The 20,413-nt window shown below is 37.8% G+C and overlaps 1 protein-coding gene across 5 annotated transcripts in view; it reads left to right on the plus strand.

Annotated features, from left to right (window-relative positions):
• MTA3 (metastasis associated 1 family member 3) overlaps positions 1-20,413 on the plus strand; it is a 136,307-nt gene that overhangs the window by 107,673 nt on the left and 8,221 nt on the right. For 2 of the 5 annotated variants that reach the window (XM_051615932.1, XM_051615934.1), the window contains exon 18: positions 6,144-6,298. The exons of 2 other annotated variants lie outside the window; for them this stretch is intronic. In XM_051615932.1, coding sequence (XP_051471892.1) covers positions 6,144-6,298 — 155 coding nt within the window. Of the gene's footprint in view, positions 1-6,143; positions 6,299-11,051; positions 11,080-20,413 lie in introns of all 5 variants that reach the window. One more of the 5 variants, XM_051615933.1, reaches the window with a different exon arrangement.

Here is a 20,413-nt window from a genome sequence, read left to right on the forward strand (position 1 = left end):
ATATAGTTCATTGCCTTTATCATCAATAGTTGTTAATAATCCAGTGCAAATGGATAATGGATAGGTAAGAACTACAGATCATAAAATTTCAAAATAGAGATATGTCTGGAACAAGCAATGTTTTCTACTGGATGTGATGTAATCCTTGTTTGGCATGAACCTGGTTTAAATAGACCCATTTCAAAATGAGATGCTTGGAGTTATTTAACTGTATTCCTCCCTTGTAAAATTTTGGAAGGGACTGAAAATTTTTTCAACAGTTCTTTTCAATTCTGCATTTGTGTCAGGAAAAGAGCTAGAGGTTAATGCTGAAGTTGGTGAAAACTTCATTTTTCTGTCCTCTCTATTTTTTTTCTATTAATTTTACTCTGAAAATAGCACATTTTGTCAGTCTCTCTTTTGCAATAATTTGTCAAACCAACTCTAAAAACTGACCCAAAGAAATGGGGGTTTTGCCCTTATAAATGTCTTCATGCCAAAATATGGCCAAACTAGAAAGAGACAAGAGAAAGGTTTTTAAATAACTTGCATTCTTGAGGTTCCTGTGTTGTGAACCTCTCCAGACCTCTCTGCTGACAACTCAGACCACTCAGACTAATGTTCTGCAGTCAGTGTGAAGTAATTGTCCATTGCACTTCAATAAATAAATGTCCTATTAAAAATAAGTATTCTGTTTAGTGTGAAAAGGCTATAACAATATGTCCATTGTTCTCTGCAATTAAAGCATAATTGAACCTGTAATGGAAAATTTCTTACTCTCCAATGAGTAGGCAGAATATGTCAGTAAAGCCAGAAAAAGACACTGTTCCTTGCATTAGGAACAGTATGAGATTATCTGTTCAATATAGACATAGTGAATCGATGCTGCTGAGATCCATTTTTTAATTACTACTGCAATAAATAATTATTCTGAAATAATTGGACTGATTATGGTTAATATTCTGACAGGTAAAGTCAGAGCATATTCTTAAGTCAATCAGAATGTGAGAGGTATAACAACAAATATACATATAGCCTTGAATGCTTTGATGTAAAAAGGCTTTTGTCTTACGAGGGTGAAGTGTTTGAACTCCCTTTCAATTGTGTATACAGGTGGTGGAATATCATAAGTAAGGCATTAAATCTGATCTTGTCTCTGAAGATTCAGATTTATGTTCAAGTAAGGAACAAGAGTGTACTTGGCTGGTGGAAAAGTGCAGTTTTTCTGAGAACATTACAAGAATTCTTCTGTATTTAAATACAACGGTGGCTCCCTATATTTTGTTTCAGATTCTTGTTCCTAAAAGTAAAAAAAATCCTAGAAATTTTTCAAGGTCTCGGGAGGGGGGAAAGGGGATCTTATGTGTTTTAACTATAAAACAAATGTCCTCTTATCTTGTGGATAGACGCCTAGGTTAGTCTTTCATCACTGACTAATTTCTCTAAATAAACATTTACTTAAAATGCTACTTTTAAAGACAGGGTTTATTTAGCTTTTGTACAACTTCCATGAAATACAGAGGCTATAAACATGGTAGTATTTTAGCCCAAATGCTTTGGAAAATCAGCTGTGATCTTTTTTATTTTTAACCCTTTCACAGAAAAGTTACTGACTTGAATTTTCAGCATTATATCTATTCTAGGTGTTTTATGAACAGTTTGATAGCAAATCAGGAGTTTCAAAAGTAACACCTGTGTTGACTATTTGGTTGATTTCTTGTATATGACCTGTTGTTTGAAAATCTTTTATTAATAGCCTTCAGGTTTCTTAAATGAAATTCTTTACCCAAAATGAATGTGTGCCTGCATGCTAGAGTCAATGTTGGAGACTTCATGCTGTATGGAGGCTGTGTTTTGTAATTTTTGCATTCATCTCAAAGCTCTATGAGTAAGTCAAAGCTCTATAAAGAAGTAAACTAAATTGACACCAAACCTTGATTCTTATACAGGTGTTCTGCCACTGCCTTTGTGAGTAAGAACACTCCAGGTGTGGCAAAACAGAATCAATACCTGATTTAAGCTTAACATAATTCTAAACTTGTTTTACAGTATGACCTGTATGATTAGGTCAATGCAAAATATATTGAAGCAATTAATATGGATTATTAACAATCATCTGAGCATGCTGGATTTCTTCTCATGATTTTATTTTCTCAATGTAGGGAGCTGCTGTTGCTCTGATTTGATTTGATATTTTGTTTAAAGATGTGACAGAAATTTTTAAAATGCTATTTTAAGGCAGTGGGAATTTTTTCCTTTTGGAAAGGATGGGGAAGAAATAAGAGATCATATATTCAAGTTCACTTAGGAATTTAGGATAATCCCGTTAAATGTTTTTTCTATCACAGCATAAACATTCCCTGTTACTTTTTACACTTATAATGCCTCTTGGTGTTATGTATTTATTTCAAAGCTGGATATTTTTTCCAGACTCTTAAGTGGTTCTCAATGAATAAGTGCTTGGCCATTTATATCCCTGTACAAGTTGAGAAATTTATAGACAGGAGCCTTGACTGTGATTTAGGATCTAAGTCCCATCTCTGAATTTGTATAGGATTCCTTCTTTGGCTTCCCAACATGCATCTTAGCATCCTTGTGTTTGAGTTTTCTCTGGGAGCTAATGAGGACAGGAGATTTGCCCTCCATGGTAAAGATGCTGTCTTAAGTCGCCACTTAATAGTAAGGTGTTTGTGAAGTGTCTTTGTAGGTGTCTTTGGACAACCAGGTCCAACCAGGTATCCAACCTTTGTAGCTGCCACTACAGCATATATCGTGTGTGTGTGTGTATATATATATATATGTATACACAGTCAGCTAATTCCTGTTTCTTAGACACAGTCAAGCCTTGTGCCTGGTGTACCTTGTATTGAAAGACCTGTATGTACAGTGAAGCAACTGATTATTAACTGATTGAACAATTACTGCTGCTTCTGGAAGATATACCAGAGAGTCATATTCTTCTATATCTTCTTCATGAAAGGGACTGTTGCATTCATTGAACATTGGAGATGTCTCTTTTTCTTTCTGGGAAATGAACATTAGTGTATGCAAATGGGAAATTCATGCTCTTGCAGCTCTCACAAGTCGAACTTGTGAGTGAAATACCCTAGAGCAGTACCCACGCGGAAATGTTTTAGCAGGGGCTGCATGAAGCTGTAAAGACATTCTAACAAATGCTCTTCCCATAAACTCCTCCTTGTTGAAGACCTTGAAAAGATTGCCTTTGGCCTCAGAGGTCTCTGGAGCTGCAATGCATCTGCAGCCATGGAGACCTGCTCTTCAGCAGTTGACTCTCTTCCCAAATATCTCTGTGCTAACTGAAGTATTTGTGTTCTCTGTTGGATGTAATGTTGCCTGAAGGAGAGTGTCCTTAACCCCCAGGACTTGCCACTGGCATGTGGACTCTTAAGACCAGTGGTTTTATTGCAAAATCACAGTGTGGCTCACTAGTGATGTACAGAGTCAAAAGCAAAATGCCAGTGGCTCATTGCACACAGCAGTGATAAGGTGAAATTATTTGAAGCTTTTTGCATGCAGAGTATTTGAATGAATAGGGCTTCTGTGGTAGTACAGGTGGTATTCCTGAGGCTTTCATAACCTTCCTGGCATAACTGTGTGCCAGAGGGGAAAAGCAAACAAACAAAAAGTTTCAAAAAACATTTAACAATTACTTTGTATGCAACTTTATTTTGCTCCTGATGTTGATATTAGTATGGCAATGACAATTAAATGCTCATTTTTATACACAATGGCAAATAGATTTTTTGAGAGGAACTAATGAACTGATTATCTCATCCTAAATTATTCAAGAACTTCAATTGTTTTGATTAACTAGAAATTAAAGATAATGTGGTCCCTAGCACACAAATTGGAGAACAATGGTCTTATTTTCTCTTGTCCTTAAGTGAAATGTAATTAATTTCTTCAAATAGTTTGGAAGGACTGGGGGGAAGGAAAATAAAAGAGAAAATTCTAGCCAATATAATGTAACAGAAATGAGATTACATTGTAACCTTGCACTATTTTCCCAAATGTTATCTCTTGCCTGGAATAAGAGGGTCTAATAAAAATAGACAAAACAGATTTTCAGAACTAGTAACAACATCTGTCTCTGCCAGGGGAAAATATATTATGAAAAAACACATACTTCTTCTATTAGGTTTAACTGTTCTTCAGAGTTTATGCCACAGGAAATACCCTTTTTATACCTTTTACTTTGAACCTTTTTTTGCCTGTGCATGCTGTCTTGAGTTAAGGAAACATTCAGTGGGGTATTATAAAGGAACTTGTGGAAAGAAAACCATTATATTTGATAACTTAAACCCATTTCTGACTGGGAAAGCACAGCAAAAAATTGCCCCTTGAGCCCTTGAATGTTCCACTGTGACGTATGGCACTGCCTATTGCCAGATACAGTTAGTTTGGATGTACTATGAAAAGTACTATGAAATTTGATGTATGGCACCATTTTCCATGTATGAATTCCTATTAACTTTTTGAGCAGTATCCACTTTGTACACTAAGAGATCACAAAATACTTTCGTGAATTTCTAATTTCATCCAAATATATTTTATTCTGAATTTATTCTAAATAACAACTGAATTATTTCAAGTAGCACATCCTTTATTTTTTTCCTCCCATCAAAGCCAACACAAAACAAATGTGAAAAGCAAACTGGAGTCTAAACACTGAAAAAACAATAGTGGAAAAATTTAGGCAAATATTTAGAGGGACTACAAGGAGATATACAGCCCTAACCATGTGCGGCACCAGGTAAATTCACAATAAGCCTTATTTGTTGCTAAGACAGGAAAACTGTTTAGCTTTAAGAAAGAGTTATCTGTGACTCACTCAGATTTAATGTCTTGTTGCTCTCTTTGTTCTTGTTTGGTTTCATGACATCAGATCTAAGGAATCATAGAGGAGATTATTCAGTTATTTGCACTAAAATAATGAATGCTGGAATTTCTGTGGCGTGCGTAAAATTTGTCATGCTGAAGGGAACAAATGGTGTGGATCGGGGTGCGTTTGAACTTGTGACATAATGTGAATATAAGGCATTGAATATATGTGTAAGAATCGTGCAGAAGTAGTGAGGCCTTTGTTTATTGTTTTTTGGCTGTTATGTTTTTCCTACATGATTTAAGAGTTCAGTGTTGTGTTCTGCCCTGCTAGTCTTTGTGCATGTTGCCAGCCCCTTCCTTGCTCTGTGGAATTGGTACTCCTGTGAAGGTGCAGCATTGTGAGCATTTTAGAGATATTACAAAAATGCTATCAGTAATGTGGGATCCAGGTATTATTTCACCATGAAAATAGTACTTCTTCCTAAGCAAACATGATGTTGAATCCATGTGAGAGAAAGCAAGCAAAGTTTCATCTGTTTGAATCAAATAGTGTTATTAGTTAGTCCTGCTGATAGTCAATTATGTGGGAAACAAGATTTGAATTTCCAAAATTAATATATTTGTTATGGGATATTCTTCCAACATCTTACCAATAGATGGTATAGAAAGCAGTATTTTCATTCTGTCCTTTTCATGTATCAGAAGGCAGCTTCTCTCATTAGACCTGAGTACTTGCTCTCTTGTTGCATAGTGATTCCAGGTATAGGTTTGGTGGAAAATTAATGCATCGTTTTAAGTTTAATGTTACCTCAGTGAAAATGAATGCGGACATGTTGCAGTCAGCTCTCGTATGGAATATTGGTGAGTAGATCTAAGAACTGTGGCGCTAGCAAGTTGATTTAAACCCTTGGTACCCTGCTTCCATTTAAGTTAGCAGCAAGACCAAACCACTTGTCTTATTCAGTGACTTTTATTTAACAAGACAGACAGAGTCAGGACCTACGAAGTGAGAAGTATGTCTTTTTTAAAAATTAGATTAATGCCATACATGAATGAAAAAACAAGACTCATATCTTGTTGTTGTTCTCGGGATGCTGGGATTTTGCTTAGAAAATGCAAATTCTCTCCTAACATCAATGGGTTTCTGTATTTAAAACATGTCAATGCACACAGAGCTGACCCCTAGGTACTGGTTGAGGAAGACTAGCTGGTTTTTGAGAAGGGTGTTCTGTTTAGGCTGCCCTTTACAGGAGAGCTAGTGCACAGAAGTATGCTTATTCTCAGGCAAATATTTTTCCTGGTTTTTTGTGTGATTTCAGCATGCTGCTCCCCGTGTTCATATGAGTAATGGTAAGGCCTTGCAGGCCAGTGCAAGTGCCATTAAGACAAGCACCATTCCAGTCATCAAGAGACAGAGGCAAAACTGGCTTGATGCTTCAGATGATGGTTTCTTTATAGCTACAGAAGAGACCAGGTAAGAGAAATGAAATCTAAGCAGGGAACTATGCTTCACTGCATACATGTTATTGACCCACTATTTGAATAACAGTTTTTTGACATTATTATTTGAGGTTGTGTTACAGTGAAGAGCAATGTTACATCAAATCATACACCCAGCTTTGCATCTCTTGCATACTGATAGTATTTCACTCGTAAGACTTACTCAGTCAGAGCTACTAGTCTATGGCAAATATTAGAACTTTTTTATTGTTATTAACTGTAGTTCATATACAATTAAATTTAAGACACCTCTCATTCAGCTGAATGTAAATGCATCCACAATTTAGTTTATACTCTCAAGTTTTCAGAACTTAAAAAATATGTAGCACACAATAGGGAAATATACAGCAGATAGCATCATTTCTAGGCTAGGAATTCATTTTCCTTTAAAAGCCACATACTTTTGGTCTTTACGGATTAATTAGTAAAATTTAGTGAGCTTTTGCTTTTCCCAATAGAGCTTGATATCACAGAAGAGTCACTAGTTTTCTACAAGCTTCTCTGTTATTTTCTTCCCCTATTAAGATCTGACCATTCCCTGATTTAATTCAGACTAAGACAAGAAGTTGTAGTCTATTTTTGTAAGCTATGGTTGCTAGGCCTAATATGTAAAAACCTTTTAAATCTTCCTTAAGATTATTATGGCAAGTAACATCAGACTTCTCCTCACTTATGTGATTCTTTTACAAGACTAGAAAAGCTGGTAGTTGAACAAAAATTGAAATAGTATAATGAGGGAAGAGAAAGATCTTATGTAAATATAGAGCTAACCAAGGAAAATGTGCATATTTAGTCCCGTTTATGATGGATTCAGCTAGAGAAGTAAAAATGCTCATACATGACAATTTGGTTATTTATTATTTCAAGACCACTTAAATAAGGCACTTCATTTTTCTTTTGTATGAGGAATGCAACAATTCAGAGAGAGTGGTAGGAGGATTATGAGCTCTTAGGCTTTGGATACCTAGCCCAGATTGAAAGCATTCACTATTTTGAGAATTGTTTGATGCAAAGAGCTTAGTAGTATCAGACTAATCTCCAGTCATTATACCCTCGAAGTGAGACTGGTAACCTTTTGAAGTTTTAGAATTGTGCTTTTCTGCACACACACCCATCCCACCCCCCAAATTGTTATAGAGAAGTGGCTGTTAAAACAGGAGTTGAGTCCGACACCAGCAGTTGTTTGTCTGTCCCCACTGATTTCAGAGGTAGCTCAGACAACTGACCTAGGCTAGATGTTTAAATTCTAGGTGATCAAAGCATGATGAGATGGGTCCTGCCTTTGCTAATCACTCATCCGTGATAGCTCTGTCTGTTCCCATCCTAGGAAATCCTCCCACACACATTTCCATGGCTGCACACACCACATCCAGGCCAAGCAGCAAGGAAGAACTTGCACTGTCTGCCCCTCTGTGCCTATGTTTGTGGGTGAACAGGGAGCTTAGTCCTCAGGACTCTGCGTCTGCCGCTCCTTTCTAAATCATTAACAGTTTGGAGAGTAACATTTGATATCTCCTGATATGGGGAACATGGGGCAGTTAGACCTCATTGATACTTTCTCAAAGCAGGAGGTGCCTGTAAAGGTGATGCTGCATCCCTCTAGCCGATGCTGTGCGAGCAGCAGGGATGCTCCACTGCTGGCCTCCCAGCACAGCTGTTCCCAGCCTGACGGGAGCTAACCCCCTAGGTTTGATGCCAGTACACATGCATGCACCTGCCTTCTGTGGCAGCAACACACAAGGAGTGTTATCACTCACATGGTTCTTTGAAACTATAACTAATGGGGGATATGAGCTTTTTTATCCTTTGAAATGCCATTTCGCATGAGATCTGTTCCCGCTTTGCCTTTATTTTTCCTTCTTTTTTCCTTTCTTTTTTTTGTTTCCTGTCCCCATCCCATCCCCATTGATTCCTTTCCTACCTCAGGTGTGCTTTCTTTTTTCTAATGTTTTCATTTGATCTCCTCCACCTTTACTCCAAGATAATTTAGGAGAATGTAGCTTGTGCTCCTCTCAGCTCCCAGTTGCCTCCAGCCTTCACAGGTTGAAGTGGAAAGCACTGCCTGGTTCTGCTAGGAAGGCACTGATACCCAAGACAACAATTAAATTCTCTGCTCTTAAGGGTGAGAAAGAGGAAGAGGGAATAGACAGTGGTGCCTGACAGCTAACTCCTGTGATTTCACTCCTGTGAGAGGAGTTCACATAGTTGAGCATGGCCATGACAGAGTTGAATGCAATAAAGTTGCAATAGGAAGAGATCTCTAGGAAGGAGACTACAAAAAAGCAATACAATTTATCCAGTCATGCAATAGAATGAAACAAAAAATTAAAAAAAGATCAGTAGCCAGTTTGCAGCCATTAGATGTTTAAATATGTTCTGAACACTCAGAAATAATTCCCCCATTTGAGTCAAGGGAACAACTAGTTCTTTAGTTTCCTGCTGCATCGGGAACCAGTCTGTTTTATCATGTGTTTTTGTTCATTAAATATACATGTAAGACAGACACATAGTAATTGCAGCGAAAGGACAAATATTTTTCAGTGTAATTAATGCCTGCAAAAGGAATAATAATTTTCTGCATAATGTTTTGTTTGCAGCAGTCCGTAACAACTTTAATTTCTCTGTCCTAATACCTTCTCTGTTTGTGCAGTGAATAAAGCTTTAAGCTGCATATTTCTACAAATCATCAAGTAGGGAGTGTAGAGAGTAAATTTTCTCAGACATTTAGCTAAAAAAAATTATGCTACAATAGTCAGTTGATATTATCTGAGGAAAAAATAATAATATTATTGCTGCTAAGCTAAATGAGGTGCCAGTCTGTTTCTTGCTAAGTAAGGCAAAGATGCACATGAGCGTTCTAAATTTTACTATTCATCAATAAATCAAGTGAATGTATTTATGCCTATAGCTCCATTTTAAAATACATTTGCAAATAAATTGTTGTCATCCCTCCCCTCTCTGAATTTAAGCAGCAGTCATATTTCTGTAAAGTTAACCATTGTATATCTACTTGCTCACAGATTCCAGCGATTTGTAGCAACGGATGAGTAGGGAGCTAAATTTTCAGAGCAGTGAAAATAATCGTGGAGATTATATATCACCTAAGCTTTCCAAGGTAACCCTTGGAGGTACCCTAGAATTTTAGGGCAGCACCCTTTACAGTTCACTCAGGCCACAATTCAGCAGTATGTATCATTGAAAACAAAGACTGGAGTTTACATCTGAAGTGCAACATATCTTAGGTGCTGATTTGCCCTTCAGAGTAGAACAGGTGTATACTTCATATCAGTTGTAATGTGCATCCTCATACATTTCAGCTCTTTTTTGAGGCTTTAGCTATTTGAATGCAGTTTTCTCCCTTGTTGTGTTTCAGTGTCTGCACATCTGGGGAAAAATGTCAGCATAATTCCCATTTATATTCCCTTCTTTCCAATCCCAAAGGAACTGGTGAAAGGACACAATGAGTTTGCATCTGCCTACATATTAGTGCCATGAATGCATCAAGAATGTATTAAATTCTTGATTTATCTATATCTATATACATCTAGGGTCCCTTCCTGAATACCTGTCAGCATGCTCAGTTGCTCATTGAATTTTGCTAATAAATAGATAGGTCCGCAGCTGTACAATTTCATCTGTAGTGACAAGCTTCACTCTCAGTTGAAAAACCTTCCTGATTCTTGTGTGAGTCCAGCTCACTCGGGATTTCCATGCCTCTACTCAGTCACAGGCAGGGATTAATCTGGGCAGAAAACCAAGTGACAGTTCAAGAGCACTTGACTTAACATTACATCATAATTTTATGTTGATCATTGCTAGATTTAATATTTTTTCTTTGTTCTTACACTTCTTGAGTGAAAATGGAATTCTCATTCCCTACTGTGAAATAACTTGCTCAAGATTTTATTCTGAAGTGCAAATCTGTTTACACAATTCATTGAAAAATGGCTCTTTGAAGAGCCTTATTTTTATCACCAAGGGAGTCTCCTTATTTCTTTTAAATACACTTAGATATTAGCTGCTAGGATTATCCTTAGAACTAAGTTCCTGCTTTGGGATCAACCAAAAGTCTCATAACTATGAAAGAATTTTATGCAGGACATTGCACTAAATCACCTTTGCTATAAGGAAGCTTTTTGCTTTTTATTTCCTCTTTTATTAACTAGCAATGATGTGGATTCTGTTATAGGCCCTGCTAGAGGTTAATGCAGGAAATGACTTTATTGTGTAAAATTCTTTATACTGAATCACCAGTCTGGGAGTTAAATAATAATCAAAAAAATTGGACAGTTTATATTATGGTCTGCAGAAGTTTAATAAAAACGTAATGTATTAGCTTAATATCTGTTGAGTTATGTAAGGCATAATCATAATCTATGAATAAAATTAGCTGTTGGATTTCTAGGGAAATGTATCTGTTGATTAAAGCTTTTCTTACTCATTCTAGGTTTGCAGTGTTCATACCGTTCCTATGCACATGCTCTGTCCATGACAGCACTCACATGTATGCTCATGAGCATACTTGTATAGGGACAGCTAAAACACTGTGTGGAAAAGGAATGATTTTTTTTGTTTGTTTTTTCAGCATTTGCACGCTAAGACATTTGTGGAAATGTTTAGCTGAATGGGTTATAGCAGCAGATTCCATATGCTTTCCCTTCATGGGCCAAAAAGCATATTTACGTATAGAACTGCAGTTGAATGACTCGATGCTTGTTTCCTTTCAGTGCTGAAGCAGTTAGAAACCTTCTCACGGTAAGTGCAACTCCATTGGGAATGAGTTAACTGCAACTGCTAAAATTAAAATGTGATCTTTAGCTGTTACCAGCAGACTTTGCCTCCTTTTTGCTGATAAAATTATTTGAGAGGCATTCCTGTGGCAGCATTATATAGGCAATTTTCATATTCTTCACTTCATGTTCTGTCACCAAAAGGAAAAGCTTCCCTTGATACATTGAGGTGCTACATAAGGGCATCACAGTTGCTCTGATAATTACCTGATACTACTCATTTTTACTAATGCATGTCTCATAGCACACACAAAAAACTTAAAAAACAAAGTTGCATGTTGAGAAAGGAGAGAACATGAGGCTGACAGCCAACTTCACCAAAACGTTGAGTCTTGCCTTGCTGTCAGTGGTCTGCTCCTCTTCAAAACATGGGGGAGAGTCATTCCAGTGCTCACAGCCCTCTGTGCTCCTGCATACTCACTGCAGGCACTCTCTGCATTACAGCTTTGGTGGTGTATACCCCTACCTGTACCTTTAAAAACTAACTGAAAACTTAGGTGAGCCAGTGAATGACCTGCTCTTGACCGTTCTCCCTCCCACATGTGTTTTAATCAATGCTTTAACAAGGTCTGGCAGAGTGTTTGAGTCACCACTTGGAGCATGTTGCTGGGAGAAAAGGGAAAAGTGGAGGATCAAATTTGCCAGTGCCTGGGGTATGATGTACAGTGCATGTGACAGTTCCAGTGCCAACTGCTCTGCTCCTTCTTCCTCTTCACATGTGTAATTCATATCACAGAAATGTTCATAGGTATGTCTATTCTTTCTTTTTCAGTTGACCCCAACAATGCAAAACAAATTGTGCACTAAAAAAAGTATTTTTTAATAGACACAAAAGTGTGGCCTCTGCTTTTCATAAAGATGAGGCAATTTGGTTTGAATTAGGGTCCTGGTTTTGAAGTTCACCATACTTAGATCCAGGGCATGGTGCATTTCCATTTCTGACTTGCATGGCAGTGTGGCCATTAGACCCTGGCCCTGTAACGAGCTGCATGAAGATGCTTGGCTGCACCCTTGAAGCATCAGCTGCAAGCCTGAGAATGTAATGCACCAGCTATTACCTTCTAACCCAAAAATCAGGCTCTAAGGATGTAATTTTCTAGTTCCTTTGCTTCTGCTGTGTTATAGAGTTGTCATAAATCTTGAAAAGCAGGGATTATAGAATATATCCCTTAGAATGGTGTCTAACCCTTGCTGATAGGATTGCAAATATTTGATTGATTGGCTGCAGCTGCATACAGGTGAGGTGACAAGCATATCCACTCACTGTGACAATACTGCTTGTGGGGAATTTGGGGAGGAGCTGTCCTTGCTACAATTCAGGAGCGATCCTACTTGGCTAGCTGCTGTTCCAAGTGGTTTTACACTCATGAGAGTGAATAATAGTTTCTGTGAGCAGTTATTTTGACCTTATTTAGTGTGGACTATTCATGAATGCTGTGCACTTTCAGATCTTATAAATCATGCTTCTGTGAGCTCTGGCTGAGATACCAGTGGTATAGAAACTAGATCATAATCTCTTGCCATTTGTTTCTCATTGAGCAGCTTTCATGTTTCTACAGATATTTTCTCTTACAATTTATCTACATGAGTTTTTTCCCCAGGCTCCTATTACAGCACCTAGTAAGTCAAAGGAACACTGCTGTGATAATGCCAAAGTTTGTTTTTAAATGCAGGATAATTCCATGAAGATAAAGTAACTCATTTGAAGACTGTAATGCTTTGGGAGGCTTTTTTTTAACTTGCAAAAGGAATAATAAATATATACATGGAAAACATGTACATAACAAAACCCAAAGATAGATAAAAGTTGTGCCATTAGTTAGAGAGAGCTGATAGGTTTGAAGAGCATATGGTATTGTGTTTACCTTTATCAGTCTTCAGAAAAATGAAATGCAGCCATTCTGGTTAGGAGCTATGTATTAAACTTCTGACAATTTAAGATGAATTTTCAGTGGTGCTGTAGTAAACTACTCACTGTATTTAAAGCTACATTGGAAGGGAAAGATTTTGCAGTGGTTGGAATGCTTACCTAGGGCTTGGGAAAATGTGATTCAGTTCCTTGTTCCCTTACAGACCTTCTGAGAGACCTCAGCAGGTCTTTTAGGCATATTTTTAAATTAAGTATTTTGTTGAAGATTTGGAGGCAATTGTCAATGTACTCGCTGTTCTTTGCCTGAAGAAAAAGGTGGAAAGGACTTTATTATTTCTCAGGGCTGTTGTTTGTGGAATGGGTCAGAAGCCCTAAAAGGGTTTTCAAAGGAAAACTTTTTACCTTCATCGGTAATAAAAACCTCAGGGAAATGCCACCCACAGGAGTCCAGAAGCTGTTGACTAAAACTGGGTGATTTGTTAGTTTTAGAGGTGTCTCCACTGATTAGCAGGTGAAAATTAATTAGCGCAAAGCTCTGGCAATGACCGCAAGGAGACTAGGGCTACGAACAGATGGTTGGAAATGACCTAGTTACTGCTGCCTGAAGAGTCACACTGTTAGATCTTGTAAAATGATCTTGTCTGATCGTACCCTGTTGTGAGCAGAAATTCAAATATGCTGCCTCTCTATAGTGGCTTAGATACTAAAGTATATTTTGCAATTTCATCTTTGGTAGGAGCTTGAATGTGGTTAATTTCTATGACTCAGCCAAAGAGAAGGGACACATTTACAGGTATTACTCAACCACTTGCTTCCTTCTCCACCTTCTTTGGCAAAGTTATTTTGCATTCAGAAAGCAGCCAGAGCATGTTATGTTTGGGAATGGAAGTATAATTTCTGAAATCAGACTTTTTCATAAAAATTTATTGTCTTGAGAAACTTTGGGGAGTGGGAAATGAATTCAAATGAAACATGAGGGTGATGGAAAGTGCATTAAGGATTGTCTTAAACACAGGTGTTGGTGGAGAAGCTCCTGTATAAGTACTTAACTTTCCCATAAACCTCATTCACTTTGTTAGACCTTCCAGACCCAGTTCAGCAAAGTCTCAGATTCATGACTGAGTCCTGCTGAGTGTGCTCTGTCAGCTGCAGTACATTACATAGTCAGTAACACACCTTGTGTGTCAGATGTCAAACTGGAATGTCATGTGATTCTTTTAACCTGTTTTCTTACAGTTCCTGACAAACTTTGAATTCCCTGCAGTGTCTTTGGCCATTTGAAAAGGTTTTCCTTCAGAAGCTGTCTTCTGTGTTTGTGCAGAGGATTTGATGTAGCTGAACTTAATCCTCTTTCACAGGATGTGTTAACTGAAGGTCTTAGGGTTTAGCTTTTTGTTACCTTGCTGCTCAGCTTTTTCCTAAATCCACATCCCCAGTGGGAATATGTCATCTTGTAATATTTGGTCATCTTCTATTGTGTGAATTAAAACCAATTTGGTGTTAATTCAAGAAGAAATTCTTCTATAAAGAAGCATCTTTGTATGGGAAGCCAATTTCTCTTTTGAAGCCTCGGGAAATAAACCAAATAAAAATTAGGATGATAACTTGTCGGACCAGCATAGACTTCTGCATATTTAAGTATCAAAGAGAGGATGACAACAAGATTAATTATATAGTTAGTACCTATAGCACGGATAGACCAACTCTAGCTTAGGGCTAAAATTAGTCTACTCTCACCATTCCTAAAGCACAGGAGTTTATTGCATTAAGTCTTATCTATTGATGACTGTAATCCTCAAATACTGTACAACATCAGTCTTAAGACATCTTTTACCATTTTTACAATTTCTCTGCTATGTGAGCAATAGGAATTAGCAGAAGCTGGACACCAGATTAAGAATTATTTCATTTGAAGGCAGAGAAATACACGGCAATAATCTGAATGCTCATAGAGAAACTAAGTAAGTCCTGTGGTGTAAGCACACTTGTTAAAGTTAAATAGCAAAGAAGATGATAAAACTTTACTATGGTGAATGTATTAAAAAAAATATAATGCCAGTGATCCCCACAGTCTTAAAATTCACACAGAGCTGCCCTCTAACTTTCATTTGTAAGTTGTCCTGTATTGGACAGATAGAGGACTTGATTCTGAGCTAGTCAGTGTATGGATTTGATAATTCTTTCGTATTATTTTCCTCTGACAGTTTTATTTTTAAACTTATTTAGCATATTTAAATGTAAGTAAGGCTGTGGAAAAAAAAAATGTTAGTTGGTCTCTGTGAAAAAGCTTGGCTAAGTAACTACATAGGCATTTTTAATGTAAAATATTGAAGAGAACATGATTGTGACCGGAAGCTGATCACAGAGATAACAACTGGTTCTCTTCAAACATCTGAGGAGTGGTGGCTGGCTGTTTTCCTTACTTTTGCTATGGATAGAAGCTATTTACCTGACAAAATTCAATAGAAGTGTGGTTCTAGTGCAGAAAGCACGGATCTGAACTTTAAAATCCTTAAGTCCCCTCTGTTGCTTAATGTGAGACAGCAGAGAAATCGTTTAACCTCTGAGTAACTTCACCTTTTTGTCTATGCACGTAAATAATATTGATGTATATCTATCTACTCTTAAGGATGCTTTGCAGATTTTAATTAAGCAGTCCAGCAAGCACTATGAGATAGTAACATGAGAAGTTGAAAATGAGAAAAGCAGAAATGAACTTGAAAACACCTTTGGTAACATGAATATATATATATATATATATAAAAAATAATTTAAAAATTAAAGGCCAGTCTTTGAAATGAAGTTGACCTCAGAATTTAGCATCAAATTATTCTGTGGCAAAGCTTTCCTCTGTTGATGCCACAGTAGAGATTTCTAATCCATATTCTGTGTCTGAGCTTCTGTGTATAGAGTAAGTGCTGATTATTTGACAGATTGATTGTGTGGACCAGAGCCCCAAGGGATGGTTTTGCGAGGGAACTTTTGCTTTCCAACTGTTTCTGGTAAAATGATTAATTTTGATGTTCAGCTCTTGCTTAATAGCAAGTAGCCAGAATGCCAAGAAGCTCATCCAAGTATACTCTATTGGTTCGTATATTATTCCAGGAAAAGTATATGCATAATTGATACAGCAAAAAATATTGTCAATTTATTTTTTTTTTTGTAATATTATAAGCTGTAATGCTGTGAACACAGTGTCCAGGCCAAAAACCTCAGAGGAAACCTACCCTGAAGTAATCAAACAAGGTAACAAAAGAAACAAAAATACTAATAAAAAGTGGTTAAAAAAAAGTTCTGTGTTGAAAAAGTTCTAATAAATAAAACACTAAAATAGTTAAGATGGAGTGTTTAAAGTGTGTAAAAGTTGGAAATGGCAACAGAAGTATACATTTTTCTGTTATCTTGGCCTCAGATAAGCAAATTTAGTTAACACAGTATTTTTTTTTTGTTAATGTTGAACACAGTGTTTTACTGGGGAAATGGCAATAATGATTATAGCCCCAGACCAGAGACAGAAGTTGTATGTTCTGAACCTTTTTGTCATCTTCAAGTCTGGGATAATGCTGGAATTGTGAATTAGTAAGCAAACTGAGGAGTAGCTGAAAGGAACATTTTGTTTCACTCTGATGCATCTTCTCTCCAGTTTTTTGCCTGTCTCAGGAAAAAATATTTGCTGCCATGTAGGTAATATTTTCATCTAATAGTGAGTAGCTAGTAATGAAAATTCCTGTTGCTAGACTATAAACTTACGTAGTGTAGGAATTTACCCACACCTGCTCATATAGTTAGGAATAATAAAGAAATTGTATTGAGATGTTCTGGCATTTGTGCCTGTGAGTTGTAAGAGTCTCTCTGACTCCTTGGAGTCCCAGGATGTGTGTTGACAAATTTGCAGTGATCTTGTGTATGCATTCATGGGGAGGAGAGGTTAAACGACTCTTCTGTTAATAGAGCAGGCTTCATGCCTTACAACCTCTGAAGTTGATGGTAACTAAGGAGGGGCTAATGAATTTCAGATAAGGTGCAAAGCAGCTGTCCCAGAGCTCAGGTTACAAATGCTTTGAAGCCTGAGCCATTGTTTTGTTTCAAGGAATATTAATAATTTACTTTTTATCCATTCCTCTGAGCTATCTTTGCTAGGTCTTATCACTTCTAATTCCCTCCACGAAGCTGGATACAGTGGTTAAACACCATGAGTCCAAAGACAGGCCTTTCTCTTTTCTTTGAGGGAAAAGCCTTCTCTGAGAATCAGGGTTCCGAATGTGCCTCTGCCACAGTCACTGCTGTGTGGGGTGTAAGGTGAGAGTATCATAGAATCACGGAATGGTCTGGGTTGGAAGGGACCTTAAAGATCAACTGGTTCCAAACCCCCTGCCATGGGCAGGGACACCTCCCACTAGACCAGGTTGCTCAGAGTCCTGCCCAATCTGGCCTTGAACACTTCAAAGGATGGGGCATCCACAACTTCCGTGGACAACCTGGTCCAGTGCCTCACCACCCTCATAGTGAAGAATTTCTTCCTAATGTCTAACCTAAATCTACCCTCTTTCATTATACTTTGTCCACTTGTTACAAGCCCTTGTAAAAAGTCCATCACCAGCTTTTCTGTACCCTTTCAGGTACTGGAAGGCTGCTATAAGGTCTCTCAGGAACCTTAATGCCAACTCTCTCAGCCTGTCTCCATAGCAGAGGTGCTTCAGCCCTCTGATCATCTTTATGGCCCTCCTCTGGACTCACTCCAACAGCTCTGTGTCCTTCTTCTGTTGGGGGCTCCAGAACTGGACACAGCACTCCGGGTGGGGTCTCACGAGAGCAGAGTAGAGGGGCAGAATCACCTCCCTTGACCTGCTGGCCACTCTTATTTTGATGCAGCCCAGGACATGGTTGGCTTTCTGGGCTGCAAGCACACATTGCCAGCTCATGTTGAGCTTTTCATCAACCAAAACCCCCAAGTCCTTCTCCTCAGAGCTGTTCTAAATGCAATCGCCATGCAACCTATATTTATGCTTGGATTTCCGGGACCCATGTGCAGGACCTGCATCTGTCCCTGCTGAATTTCGTGACTTTGGCACGGCCCTCCTCTGAAACCTGTCAAGGTCCCTCTGGATGGACTCAATTCCCTCTAGCATGTTGACCACACTGCACAGCTTTGTGTCATCACTGCTGAGTTAAAAAAGCTCCATTCAAGATGCAGGGCAAGTCCTGAACTACTTAATCCATGTGAGGTCTGTGGTGTCCATAATTTCTGTCAACTATATCAAGGGTTTTTTTTTTTTTTTCAACTCTGCCTACCAGAAGTCAGTCTGGCATGGCCTCTGTGCTGCTGACTTCTGCTGTTTTGTCCTAGCCATCTGCAGGTAGGTAGCTTTAGTCTCTTGGTGGTAAGTACCAAACTCACATGTGAACTGAGAAGATAGTTTATTTGCTAATTGTTAAGATTTAATTTTAGCATGTCATGACTGCTGTATGACAGCATCTACTTATAATGTTTCTTAGGGGTTAAAAATTTGTCTCAGTTCCAGCATTCAACTGAAAAATGAATGGTAAAGCCTAGAATAAGACTTTGCGCTTCTTTAATTTCTTCTTTTCTAGCACCCTGAACCACTTTAAAATATGAATGAAATATGGCATTTTCAGGGGAAATCAAAACATGGAAAAACCTGTTGAATGAGGTGATTTTTCCAAAACCACATACCAGTTGTTTGCAGTAAAGCTAGGTATAAATCTTTCAATAGTGAGTAAGTTTCCTAATGTCCTGGGCGCTCTAAAAATGCACACAAAGAGATGGTTTCTGCTCCAAGTTTTTAGATCCAAGTAGATCAAACAGCAGGTAGAAAGAGACAGAAAAGTGGCTTTTGCCATGCAACAGGTCAGGTGTGACACAGTCGTAGAAGTCTGTGCTTTAACACTTATTTTTCCTCCCAATAAGGTAAACACTCAAACCCCCTCATTATTTATTGCTTTATATATATACATAATATCTATAAGGTGTTTCTCTGAAACACAAACATCAGATAAGTCCTCAAGGTGGTGCAGTGCTTTAAAATACTGTATTAAGCTGCTTCGGAAGATCTGACATTGCAATTTGTGACTGGTGTGTCTATAAATTATTGTTCATAGAGAACAGTTTTGTGCCATAAATATTGATGCCAGATTGGAAGATAAATACCAGTAAAGGAAAGCATTTCCTTGCTAGGAGGAGAAATATAAGACAAGCTTTTAAAACATCTAAATGATGTTGGCATGTTTACCGAAAAACCTCTTTAGTTTCACAAAGGTTGTACCACTCTATCTGCCATCTGTAGGAGTTTTATAATGCAACTAAGTGGCTCATGGCAACTGTTTTCTGGTAGCTCGATTGCTATTAAAACATTTTTGATTTGTTTTATAAATGACTAGTTCACAAAGGGGCTTATTTTTCAAAGGCATATCAAGCCATTTATGCTTTCCAAATTTGTTTGTCCTAATTTCTGTCATTTTGAGGTTAGATTAAAACTGGTGGAATATGGGCTCAGAATGCTGAGAGAAAAACAAAGAAGAAAACCAAAAAAGGTCATTTAAAGCAGCAAGCCAAATAGACAGTTAAATAAAATTCTCATTTCCATGTAGGTAGAAATGTAGGAAGTGCTGTGAGCCATTCAGTCTCTGTGTAACCTGTCAGGTTTCTAAGGACCTGTGCCTACAGCTTCATCCCAGTCACATTCTCTTTGAGCAGACTCAGCATTGCACACATTTTGACCTTCCACTTTGTTTAAAAGCCCGTTGAAATTAATAAAAAGCCTATTGGTCTCCTAGTATAGTGCCCCCTCTTGTAATTTAACCCACTGAACAGTTATAGTGTACCTCTGGATACAAGAAGCCCTCAGAGAAATGAGTGATAATTAGGTCTAATAACCCCCAGGGAATGCTGCTTATTTTTTAAACAGTTGTTTTTGCTAACTGGCCTTGAGCTTGCACTGAAAATTTACATTGCACAAAATTTACATTGCCCTGGAGCAGCAGCACAAATTCACAAATCTTTGTTTAGCAGACTTCTTTTTTTTATTATTATTTGGTTTAGTTTTTCTCTCTGAATGTCTCATTGGTTAGACTGATGGCAAGTTTCACATGAAACTCGTGCCAGAATGCAAAATCCCACCTTGCTGTACTTAGTGTTTAAAACTCCACCTTCTTCCAGGGTTGGCAGTGTTTTGTGCACCTGGCACATTGAAATTGCTCTTTACAATTGAGATTAGGTGGAATTTCAGCTATGGTTGTTCAGGGAATAATTTGCTGCTGACCTGTGCACGTTCCTTGTGCTGTGAGCAGCAGTTGTGTAATAACACATTTGCACAGCATTAGGTCTTTGGATATTAGGATGTTGCTTAAATGGCATCAGTCTCAGAAAGACTGGGGCCAAAATACCAAATTAATTTCAGTACAGCATGAA

This window comes from Apus apus, chromosome 3 (assembly GCF_020740795.1).
Source record: "Apus apus isolate bApuApu2 chromosome 3, bApuApu2.pri.cur, whole genome shotgun sequence".
Taxonomy (NCBI): Eukaryota; Metazoa; Chordata; class Aves; order Apodiformes; family Apodidae; genus Apus; species Apus apus.